This window comes from Trachinotus anak, unplaced genomic scaffold, assembly GCF_046630095.1.
Source record: "Trachinotus anak isolate AG129_WGS33_773 ecotype Australia unplaced genomic scaffold, CSIRO_AGI_Tana_v1 ptg000008l, whole genome shotgun sequence".
Classification (NCBI taxonomy): Eukaryota; Metazoa; Chordata; class Actinopteri; order Carangiformes; family Carangidae; genus Trachinotus; species Trachinotus anak.
The window spans coordinates 6,358,337-6,370,369 of NW_027273859.1; the positions used below are offsets into that span (position 1 = coordinate 6,358,337).

At 43.6% G+C, this 12,033-nt stretch overlaps 1 protein-coding gene across 11 annotated transcripts in view; it reads right to left on the minus strand.

Annotated features, from left to right (window-relative positions):
* The window catches only part of arvcfb (ARVCF delta catenin family member b), a 227,768-nt gene that overhangs the window by 77,099 nt on the left and 138,636 nt on the right, over positions 1–12,033 (minus strand). For 6 of the 11 annotated variants that reach the window (XM_071482099.1, XM_071482097.1, XM_071482107.1 and 3 more), the window contains 2 exons: positions 7,523–7,681; positions 1,027–1,667 (listed from right to left, as the gene is read on the minus strand). In XM_071482099.1, coding sequence (XP_071338200.1) covers positions 1,027–1,667; positions 7,523–7,681 — 800 coding nt within the window. Of the gene's footprint in view, positions 1–1,026; positions 1,668–4,582; positions 4,727–7,043; positions 7,065–7,522; positions 7,682–12,033 lie in introns of all 11 variants that reach the window. The other 5 variants (XM_071482095.1, XM_071482101.1, XM_071482098.1 and 2 more) reach the window with 2 other exon arrangements.

Consider the following 12,033-nt stretch of genomic DNA (forward strand, 5'->3'; position numbering starts at 1 on the left):
AGACTAAGACACACACTCTTTCCAGTCTTCCTCTTTCTTGCCTCTCGACCTCCTCAGCTCTGCTCCTTCAGATCTGGCTTTGGGCCCAAACATTTTGTCCTCAGATCGGTGGAAAATTGCAGAGAACTTGAAAATATCCATCTGCTTCAGATCACTGCTCAGAGAGAAGTCTTTAAAACACACTCCCCCCCAACTCAACGTCAAAAACCCTGCTTCGATTCACTTGAGGGTGGATGTTTTTAGAGGACCCTCCCTTTGGGTGGCAATGAAATGATTGGAAGTTATTAGGGCACAAGAGTCCATTTTGGGATCTTATTGTTGAAGGGTAACAGGCTCTTTTTCTGCCTGCTGGAGCCAGGGGTCATAATCCTCTCAACAAAGGTTGCATAAAGAAGCATTGGCTTCGAGCAATAACTGACGAAAGCCTCCTGTCCTCTCCCACTCTCCCTCCATCCCGTTTATCCTCCCTCATCACATCTCCAAAAATTCCCGCCTCTTTACCTCTGACACAAACACATGTTCACTATCCCTTCCCAGAAAAATGGCAATCAAAGACTTGTTTTTTTCCTCGCTTCCTTTCTCAAGCAAGTTGCTCAAGGAGAGGAGACATCTGTTTACAGTGTAATGTAGTCTTTTTTATGGCAAGAACAAGACAAGTATTCTTTATTCTCTCTCATCTTAACAAGCCCCATCTCCTCTTGTGTCAAGGCAAAGTCTGTGCTCATGTATATGAACAAGAACACACTGTCCAACGTAAAAAGAAAAACATGTATACTGTATGAATGTGCACACCTTCAAAAAGTCTTCAGAAAATGAGTCATTCCCCCAACTGCAAATCGTTCTCTCCTTCAAGCTCCAGTTGGCTGAATCCTTCAGCCTTAACACAACTGTCTTTTAATGTATTAACACCAGGTGCTGATGTATACAAACAAATACTATGCAGATTTTATCTGTGTAACGTCTTTGCTTTGAGGTAGACTAGCAGACCTGCATAAGAAGCAAACCCCCACTCTCTTTTATCCTCACCTGACTCGGGGCCCATCACGGAGAGGTTCCCGGTGGGTGCGACCTCGGTTGGCCCCCTGCAGGGTGCGCCGGTTGGCAGTGGAGTAGTCGGGCTCCAGCTCGTACGGCTCCTCTTCCTCAGGACCCAAGCTGCGGCGATCATCCTCCAGACCATATGGCTCAGGCTGGAAGCGCTCCGGCTGAGAGCGGTTCAGATCCACAGTGCTGGTACCCATAGGAACCTGGGGCTGGGCAACATGGCCATAGTCATCCTTCCGAATAGGAAGCGTGTAGCTGTTCTCCGGCCGGTAGCTGTTGGGCATGTAGGGGTAGCGCGGCGGCCGGAAGTTGACCCCACGTGACAGGCTGCCGTAGTTGTCCGTCAAATCAGCGTAGCCGTCATGCAGACCATAATGGCGAACGTACTGGCTCTCAGGCGTCTCACCGTATGAATCGTTGTAGGAGTTGTTGTAGGAGCGTGTCAGGGTAGAGGTTGCTTGAGGAGTGATGAAGCGCTCACCTCCATTTTTCATGTAGCGCCTGTCGATGGAGTCGGTGTAGCTGCCCAGAGGGGATGAGCCCTCGGGCAGGGGCAAACCATCGGGGCCGAGGGGCACCTGACGCACTGTCCGCGTGGTCACCGTCTTCACCATCTTGGTCACCTGTAGAGGGCAACACATGAACACGTCAGATAGTGTGGCTTGTAAAAGTTAAGGTGACAAATAAACAGGCAAAAATAAATGATAACTTTAAAGTTTTCCTTTGTTTTCAACCCAGGAGAGATCTGTGCATTATAACACTTTAAAATTATGTTTCATATAATCATGGGTTCTTGAAGACTCAAGCATATCCAGCTGTTTTTGAAAGTAAGTTTTTGTTCTTTTTATGCCTTTACTTGACAGAACCTTTACAGAGAGACAGGAAATTCAGGGGAAGAGTAGGGGAATGACATGCAACAAATGGTCAGGCAGTCTGGGTGTCGAACCAGGACTCGCTACTCAGGGCATATGAGCCCATGTGATACGCACCCTAACCACTGAACTCTGAGGTCACCCTGTATACAGGTGTTTCTGATGATGAAGTTCGTTGGAACTAATTTTCATCAATCATCAGTCCAAATTTTAAAGTGTACTCACAAAAACATGCACTGCCTGCACTCAGGGAGGAACCTCCTCTGCATTGGAGGTGGACACTAACTGAACAATAACCAAGTGTAAAGCCAGTGTCACCAGTTAGTGTTAAAGGAGTTAGTGGAAAAACTCTTCACACATGATCTAATCTGTTGACAAATACTGTCAGCCAGCTCTAAAGCCAAACTGTTGCAGATACACAGTAACGACGGAGACTCCTGGATTGTGCTGTAACTGAGAGATCTTGAAGTGCTACAGCTCCACTGGACCTTGAATCCTCTCTGTCCCCAAGGGAGTGCAGTCTGGCAGCATCACACTCTGTAGCAGGTTGTCTGTGATAACCAGACCTGGATGCATCTGTCCCTCGCGCTCACTTCATCCTATAGCTAAATAACTCCGCTTGCTCTGCTGTCACTGAGGCTGTCTGACTGGAGAATTGCAGACAGCAACTCCCCTCCCTCCCCCGGCTCTCCGCCCATACAGAAACCAATTTGCTGCCCAGTGAATTCTGCTGTGGCCGATAATTGGCTATTTTGTCCGCGGCTATAAATTCATCTTCAAAATTAATGAGGTTGATGAAAATTAATCGTCGTCTACAGGGGTGCAGGTCTGATGCACTTCGTGTTGTGCCTGACAAGGTGTTGCAGAGAGGTTCATTCCCACTTGACGAGCACAGATTGACAGTTTGAATTACATGGGGAATGTGAGGGTAAAATAAAAAAACACAACTCCGCTCATTCCTGACAGGTTTAATTTTTGATACCAGCCCTCTTAATTGTAATGTTTTTTTTTCTAGGCCATAATTCTAATTTTAATCAGGCGCGAGGAAAGGCTTGTAACAATACCACGAAACCACAGCGAAACATTAACCCTCGCTACAGAGGAGGGTGCCAAGAGCAAACGCACAAACCACAGAACTGTTGTTCAACAGCATCCTCATTAACTTGGTTGAAACAAATAGAAATTTTCACTGTCCTTGTTTCTTGATTACTCCCTGACTGCGAGCTACATAACAAAGCCTATTTCAGGAATGCCAAGGTTCATTTCCATGTTGGGAGTAATTACTGAGTAATTTGCGTTTGTTTCTGATGCTATTTTGTCCTGGCTCCGCACAGTTAAAAATAAAGAGCTAATTTGCTTGATTCACATTAGCTAAAGCCTATGTATAACCTTTGAATAAAATACTCACGTGTGTGCACTTGATTCACAGTGATAGACCATGGAGGAACCCAAACTAGGCTGTTCTGATGTTCACATCATGGGCCCTAATGCTAACTCTGGGATTCATGTCATGCCCTGCATGAAGCCATTGGGCCAAGCACTGATCACCTGTGTGCAGTTTGTCTTGCACTGTTTTTTTGTGTAATTGTGTGTTTTTTACTGTTTGTGCTCTTTAAATTGCCCCCTGGGGACAAATACAGTTTCCTGAATGGAATTGAACTGAATTATGTCGATATAATAAATGTAATTTATGCAATAACATTTACTTTTTTTTATATGCTGGATTTTCCAAAGCGGTACAGCTCCACAAGGAAACCTAAGCTTTCCAGAGAGAGAATAATGTCAGGATGCATTTGTTCATATCTCTATACTCTATCCCCTTTTATTTACAGTATCATCATATTTTATTCTATTCTGTTCTGGCTGTCAGCGCTGAGAGGAGAGCACGCTGAACGCTACAGCTTCCCAGCCTTGACATGCCCAGCTGCCTTGTACTAACACAGCTTTTTAGGTGATTTGCAAGGGCTGCAAAGGGAACCATCACACAGGTTTCAAACACTCTTTGATGTATGCTCAAGTTCACAAGGCGTTAAACCGTCACGCAAGGGGAAGCGAGAGGAGGCGAGGGACCTGCGTTTCAGAGGAGCCTCTGAAATATGCTCAAGCGGGGTAAACAGAGCTAAAAGAGAATTGCAAAAATTGTGAAGAGTGTCAGTGTGTAACTCTGTGCACATGTAGAAATACTAGTAGGAATTCTCCATGTAGAAGTACTATAGATTTGTAGTGTGTGCACATGCATGGAAAGTCATGATTGTATTGAGAAGTGTTTAGGAAGACCACAGGCAGTTAGACACAGGATTTAACTGTTTACCAAGCTTTTAAAAATGGAGGGAAAGGCAGCAGGCGTCAAACTGTCCACTTTACGGCACTATAAAAGGTTTCACAATCTCTGCGGCATTCAATTTATTGAGAGCTTAAATGGACATGGTGGCTGGAGGTTAGTGGGAGAGGATGAGGTAGTAATTCAGGTTTTTAATCGGCCTGTGATTGTGAACCCTGAGATTCATTTTCCAGCGCATCAGCAAAGATGATGGAAGCAGAAATTGTTAGTTTCTCCACAGTGCTAGTGAAGTCAAAGTGGTTAGATGTGGACCTCTTGAAAGGAAAAAGCAGGCAGGGGGAGGGGAGAGCACAGCAAAGATCACACAGGTATCGGCGTCCTTTACTGGTTCTGTCTCTGACGTGGTGGGAGTCGACATGGAGACCGGGGTGGGGGTCCGGGTGGCAGGCCTGGACTCCACTAACAAGTTGTCAGTCACCGTCACTGGGTGGTAGGTGCGGCGGGTAATGGTTTTGACCACTTTGGTGACCTGGAGTCGGAGGGATGGGTGGGTACAGCTCTCAGCAGACAGCTTTAGATCGCTATTGCACCCTGTTGTTTTGGCTCTGTAATGGCTTGGGAGTAATGACACAGCCTTGCACACAGTGAAGCTACATGTAGCTGTGTGCAGTTTGACAGAACTTAAGAGTCTTCTTGCTTTGCTCCAGAAATTATTTTCTGCAAAAAGAGACTAGAGTCTGTCTGAAATAAAAAATGTAGATGTAATGTAGAAAGTTTATGTTCTTTCTTCTTCTCTGTTCAACACTGACACTTCATTTCTCACAGCAGTTGTACCTGATGGAACTACCATTTGGCATTTTTTTGAGACATTAATAACTAACTCCTACCCACTGAGGACCGGCTCCCTGGTGTGTGCCGGGTTGTGAAAGTGCTTTTATTTGTTTGTATGGTCTGCTTCCACTCTCATTAGCTCACATCCAGAGGAAAGAGGAGGAATGCTGCTTTTACGGGCCGGACTGAGCTCTTCCTCCGACATGACTGCTGTTCCATTCAGTGTGTCTGCCAGCAGGAAAAGAGGGCTGGATGATTGCCAAAGGGAAGCATGGCATGCTGGGACAGGAAGATGGACGTGGATCTAATCGAGCCTGTGCATGTGCACATACACGTGCACAGTGAACTGGCCAATTCCCTGTGAGATGCATTGATTGAGAACGTGAATAGAGCCAAAAGTTCAGAGGCCATTCATAGTTGTTTTCTGATTGCACATAAAATAAAAAACTCCCACTCTGATTGAATCTGTCAGCTGAAACTTACCATGACCCCCTGCTCAAACACACAATTGAGTGCACAACATGACTCTGCTCTCTCAAATACAGTTGCTCTGTCTGGGTGCCAGTTTTTCTGTTCCTTTTCCACTAACTAGTAGTAGTGCTGATACTAAATCAGCTCCAAACATGTTTACCACCGAAAAAACTTTTTGCCTGCAAAAAGGGAAGATGTGTTTCATCTTCCAGCAGTCAGATGGGGGATAACCATCAAGGGGAAAGAGTGCGTTAGCATTAGACAGTATGGCTAGACTTTGGTTCAAAAGAACAGATAAGCACATAAATAAAACTGTGAGTTGCTGAGAAACAACAAGAGAGGCAGAAAAGAAGAGAGGGGAAAAACAACACATGAAAGTGAGTCAGAGAGAGGAGAGGAGAGAGGGAAAGTGAGGAAGACACGTGGAAGGGCTTCTTTGTGTAAATCTTCGGCTGGGTCTGGATCCATTTGCCGCCACAGAGATCTTGGCTTCCAGAAGTTCACCCTGAACATTAATCTGCTTTTCTCCTCAAAGTGGCTTTTCTCCTCCCAGCAGGGAGGCAGGCCCTTCAAAAGAGCGTCCTTCCTCTTCCCTTCCCTTGATTAGTGCAATGTTTCCCCTGCATGTGTTTGTGTGCATTACTCCTAAGACGTTCTGTGTGTGAATGCATAAAATCATGTGAGTGTGAGTGTGTGTGGCCAATCCCCTTGCAGTAAACAGGCTGGAGGGCAGTGGGTCCTCCCTGATGAGGGATTAGACCAGGCTTTTTAATTACAGTCTCATAGTCCCTGGAGTAGGAGCTCCAGACTGCGCTCTCCACCCCAGCAGCAGCTGACTGTACTGTAGCTACGTTTACATTCGAATCCACAGCAAAATGTTGCAATGTAAGCTTATGTTTGAGGGTATGTCACAAAATGCAGAGGCAAAAAGGAAGAGCCTCCAATCCCTACACCTCACATCTAAGATGTTGTAGATTTGGAGATCTGGGGTGGACTTTGAGTGCTGAATGAGAGTTCTGCTTTACATGTCTAAAGGTGGCCATAGTGATTCTGGTTACTGCTTAAAACAAACAAAAAAAACCAGCCAGCGATAAAAACTAACTTTAAAAAAAAATCACGGAAATTATATTTCCTGTCACAAGGATTAATAGTGTATGCTTATGATTTAATTGTTAAGTTATTCTAAAATTAAAGACACATTATCTCATATCATAACATTTCTGTGGAGATGTATAATGTGTTATTGGTGCTGAGCAGTGATATTGTACCTCCTATAATGTTAATTTTGAAAGATACAACTTCTAGAGAGAAAAGACAAAGAGAGACGGGAAGAAAAGACCATGCAGAAGAAGAATGATGAGTCTCATCCCAGGAGGTGGAAGCAGCAAGCGGTGACTTTAAATACTTTCAAGACTGGAGCATTGTTGGGCTTGTGATGAAGCAGACTGTGTTGCACACTGCTGCGGTAGCCTCTGTGGGCACATAGAAAATGGTGGCCTGGTGGGAAAAGCTATAGTGTAAGTGTAGTATAAAAGTCAACTCACCTTCACGTTAGTTGACAAATCCTTACAGAAAAACAGCAGAACACAGTAGAGGACGAATCAACAAAGGAGTTTTTAAAAGAACACAAAACTAGGAGAACACCAGGGGAGTTGGCTCGTAATAACACAACAATCAAATAAATAAAGCCATGAGAAGGAGATGAAACCACTTTGGGCTGTAGGATTATGGGATTTAGAGTTCTTAAGGATGGAAGTCTGGGAGGGGGGGCACAGTACTTGAAGCACTGGTCTATAAGAATCATTTAAAGCAATATTGAAATGGATCAAAGGGACTTTCTGGGAGCTGCCACAACAATGCAGCTACAGGTAGAATATCAGTAGCATGCAGCATGATAACATAAGAACCATCAGTTAAGTTTTTTAACAGCTGTCATTGTCTAACATCGGTACAATATGAAAACAGCTGGTTAATCAATCAGCCATCAGTCTGCCGATGAGCTGAGTGCACCTCTGCATCTTACCTTGGTTTCTGTGCGCCGTGTGGTGCCGTCATCAGAGGTGACCACTGAGACGTGGGAGGTGGGGGTGCCAGGGTCCTCCTCTATGGTGACCGTCTCCTCCACCACCTCCTGCGGCTCCTGCATCATGGCCAGGGATGTGGCGTTACTGGGGCTCTGCTCCTGCACAGACAGAGTGGGAAACAAGTTATACAAACAGAATTTATTAGCTGGAAAAAAGGAAAAGAAAAGTAAAAAGGAAATGAGGAAAACAGCACAATTTCTAGGTAATCCTCCATTAGATGAAGAACAAGATGAAACCTTAATTGGGCCACAGCAGCGACAAATGATATTAGAATCCAGCGGAGAATAATAGTGCATGAATAAGAGCATTGCAAACGAAGGGTATTAAATATAATGCCACCCATAATTTGCAGTGAGACACTTGAGCATCAGCTAGAGGGATGGAACATGAGAAACACAGAGGATGAATAATAATGTGTAGAATACAACAGCACTAAAATATACTGAGACAAGGAGATGAATGACAAGTGTTTCTAATATAAAAACAGACATGAAAATCACTGCAAAAATAATAATGATCTCTAATATCATGTGACAAACGATTTAAACACTGACAATATTTAGAACTATCATATATTATTTGTATACACATGCATTATGCATTACAACAAGGAAAGTTGAAAACCTATTATACAGCTGGACCACGTATGGTTCAAGTGTAACATTGAGGACGTAGATGAAAACTGCTGTGGAACCGCTTCAAATGGCTGACATGGCCATGTCATGTTGTCATTCTGCCCAGTGTCAGCTGGTTTCAGCTCTTAGTCTGTTTGCTCCTCTTCTCCTCTCTGTGCTCACATATACAGCATTTTAATACAACTGAATTTACAGTTTATTTACATTTTTTTCTGCTTATGTTGTCAGACAATGGAAAGTATGAAACGTTGCCCTTTAAGACATGTTGACTTCCAAGCTGCTGCTAAAATCCTGATTTTATAACCATGATGTTGTCTGATAAAATCATCAAACGCATCAGTTAAAGACAAAGACTGTGCTGTGATTTCAGCTGTATTTACTGTAAAATGATCAGTCAGAGACAACGTTAGAAGCAACAGAATATCTTTCTTATTTAGTTTCTCACATAGCGCACAACCTCCTGTATTTGTCCCAAGTTGCTTTTTTGAAAAAATACTAAGTTGATAACACTGTAGGCTGCAAACCAGCCCCTGACAGAAACTGTTTCTGTCAATTCATTTTGAAAGAGCAACAGACAAAGGGAAAACACCAACACTCAAACAGTCAGTCAGTCAGTCACAGACTGCATTTATAGGTTTGACCCCACTGTTTCAGTCCATCTTAAAATGTTTCACCTTGTCAGAGATATGCAATCCACCCAAGTAGATATTTGCACTACTTTTGTACATGTCAAGAATATCTGCATGCACACTGTCCATCTTTTCATTAAGAAATGTTAAATTTATAAAAAGCATCTTGGTACTGCCAGGTACTGGAAGAGCCATTCAAAAGCCCATCATCACAGCATATCCAGAGGCTGTGTTTAGACAATACACACAACAGACAATTTATTAATATTTAGCGCCAATGGTTCTAAAATGATTTATTATTACAAAATAGTATATACACTTCAAAAGTCTGAAAAAACTACATTGGGCAGGAACACAACTTTTTCAAGTAAGGGGGAAAATGCTGTTTATGGTTCAAGAAACCAAGTTCTCTGGAGTCAAAGTGGGACACATCCATCCACCACCACCCTGATCCCCACAGCCTTACTTCCTCCTGCCTTGCTTCATATCGTGATTAGGTTTCCAGCACTGAGAAGAATGCATCTGTAAGCACACACACTCTACTATACCAAAAGGAAACTATAAATATAGAGGTTTTGTAAGAGGGAGATTTTTTAAGTCCTGACAGTTTGTGATTTATTTGGCCCTAATATTATAGCCAAACACTGCAATGCAGGGTAGCCAGCCACTCTTCACCTCTTGAGACTTCAAATTGAGTTAAAGCTTCTTTCAAGGCAAGCAGAAGCCTGGAGGACTGTTTTTGATTCATATTTCATTGGGAGACCATGAGTTTGAAGAAAATGTATCCATGGGCTAAGGATGAAAGTGAGTATAGAGTCCCGGGTACTCCACCTGACCCTGCATGAATGTATGAGAAAAATGTGTTTCTTGCTGCATTTCCTGCTGATGTGAAACGATATGAAGCCAGTGGTTGGAGGTGCAACGCCCTGGCATGGCCCACTGCTGTGCGTGAGTGTGACAAAATTACAGCCCTTGTGATGAAGAGGGGAAGGAAGGACTATGAGGCAATCACTGATAACGAAAAGAGCATGGAGCCAAGCAAGGGAGAGGAAATTGAAGGTAATGGAGAGGGTGGAGAGGAAAACAGCAGGAATAGGACGGTGTAGTGGAAACAAGGAAAAAGAGAAACAGGAAGTTGTAGAACTAAAATATTTAAGTATTTTTTTCAGGTTGTCTGACATCATTGTTACTGTGTGCACTTCCTGTTTCCTCACCTGGCTGGAAATGTAATTTCACTCATAAATGTGACAAAACAACAACCAATTTCTGTTTAAAATGCAAATTTTAAACTTGAACTTTTTGACTCCTTTTAATCTTAATCCAAAGATAAAGTAGAAAGCTATGAAAATCATTGTTTTAACTATTAACCCCTATTAACCTCATCATTGTATCTATTTGCAAATTCACCTCACGTAGAAAAATATGAGGTGTAACTTATCCACACTGGCCAACTACACCAAGCTGCAGGGCGAGACAGAGTCAGGGCCAAGGAGAGAAAACTTTTTTTAGTCTCCACTGTGTTTTCTTGAAACACTACAAGTGACGCCTTATGGAGGAAGACTGCTTGTTTTCTTCATGTCTTTGAAGACACTAACAAGTGAACAGTTCTTCATTGATTGGCCAGCTCCTCTCAGGCTTCAAAGCCCCTCACAGTCCTCATTGATCTCCAGTCCTTTTGCTGATCAGTAAAAAGTTTGCACTTTTTATGCTGAGGATATTTTCCCCCTAATCCCACAGCTCTCCAGCCTCTCCATGTCCCTGCTGGGGTAAAACACCTGGGCTCTTGTTTTGTGTGTATGTCTCATCTCCTTCAGCTGCACAAAGAAAATGAAAACATTCTCTACCTGCTGCTCTCTATCCAGTAACTGAGAGTCAATTAGTACTCTGAACTGAGCTTAGTTAGGTCATTACACCTGGAGAAAGTCCCATTACTGGGGTTAATGACTAGGAAGGCTATCTGCTGCATAGAAAGAGGCACGTTTATTTACACGCAACCACTGCTGAGCGGAGGAAGAGACATTCTTTACCACTGCCCTCGGGCTAAACATCACACCTCTGCAGGGAAGGGCCTTATAATGGTATTCAGAGAAGGTCAGTGCTGATTAGTTGCCTCCGATCAACAACCTCGTTCACTTCAATTATTAATGTGAATTACCTTCTTGACTCGGTCCAGTGATGAAAACACCAATGGATAACACTTTATTTGAAGAGTCTCTGAGGGCATATTGGATCCATTCAAAATGTAAAATGCCAAGTAAGACAACGAGTTCAGACATAGAAATGCAAAGCTCACTGAAAATACAAGGTCTGTCAGGATGTGCGTGGTCTTCCAGGTCTCTTGTTACTTGGCTGCCTGTTGTGACTTCACAGATAATCCAGCTGCCTCTAAAGTTGTATTAACTTGTTTTAGTTTACAACAGGCTCCACTATAAAAACATGCAGGCCTGCTCCACCTTGTCACACTGCTACAAACTACTGACTGAACTCATTAGGAATTACATTAAGAGCATTATGCTGTGTAATGCATGTGTGTGTGCATGTGCTCCTAATTGCATGTATGGCATGATTTGTCCATTCTTCTTCAGTATAGGATGACACAGATATCATGTACCTCTTTGGCTCTCAGCCAATGAAATCTGGACAAATTAACTGCATCCCTGTGACGTTTCATTCCTTTGAAGTCTCATTGGGTGGACCCAGAGGTGACACTGTCGTAACAGGAATATGTAATAACAGCAGCACCATCCTCCACTTGTTTCACATAGCACTTGGCAAAGCACTGAACAGAGAGGAAGGAGGGATCCTTAGAGGCTCGCTGACAAACTGGCTTCTTGATCCAAACTTAATGCAATGTCTCTCGTTCACTTTCCGCCGCTCTCTCCCTCTCTTCTCTGCCTGCACTAAGTGCGAGTGTGGAGTTGAACTTGACGTTACAACCCCTAAATAAATGATTAAAAGCCGTCTGGCCGTGAGCTAGCATGGCTGTTTGCCGGTCCTGGGGGAATAAGAGGCTGATTCTGAGTCGAGGAGAATCAGGAAAGCGTATCCTTTAGTCAAGGGCGGGAGAAGTGGAGTACAGTGAGCTAATGGCTGATCTCAGAGAGATAAAGTGGCAGAAGGGTACGGGAGAGAATGTGATAAGGGAGGGGGAGGAAGTTTGTACATGTAGATCTTGTGGTAATGGTT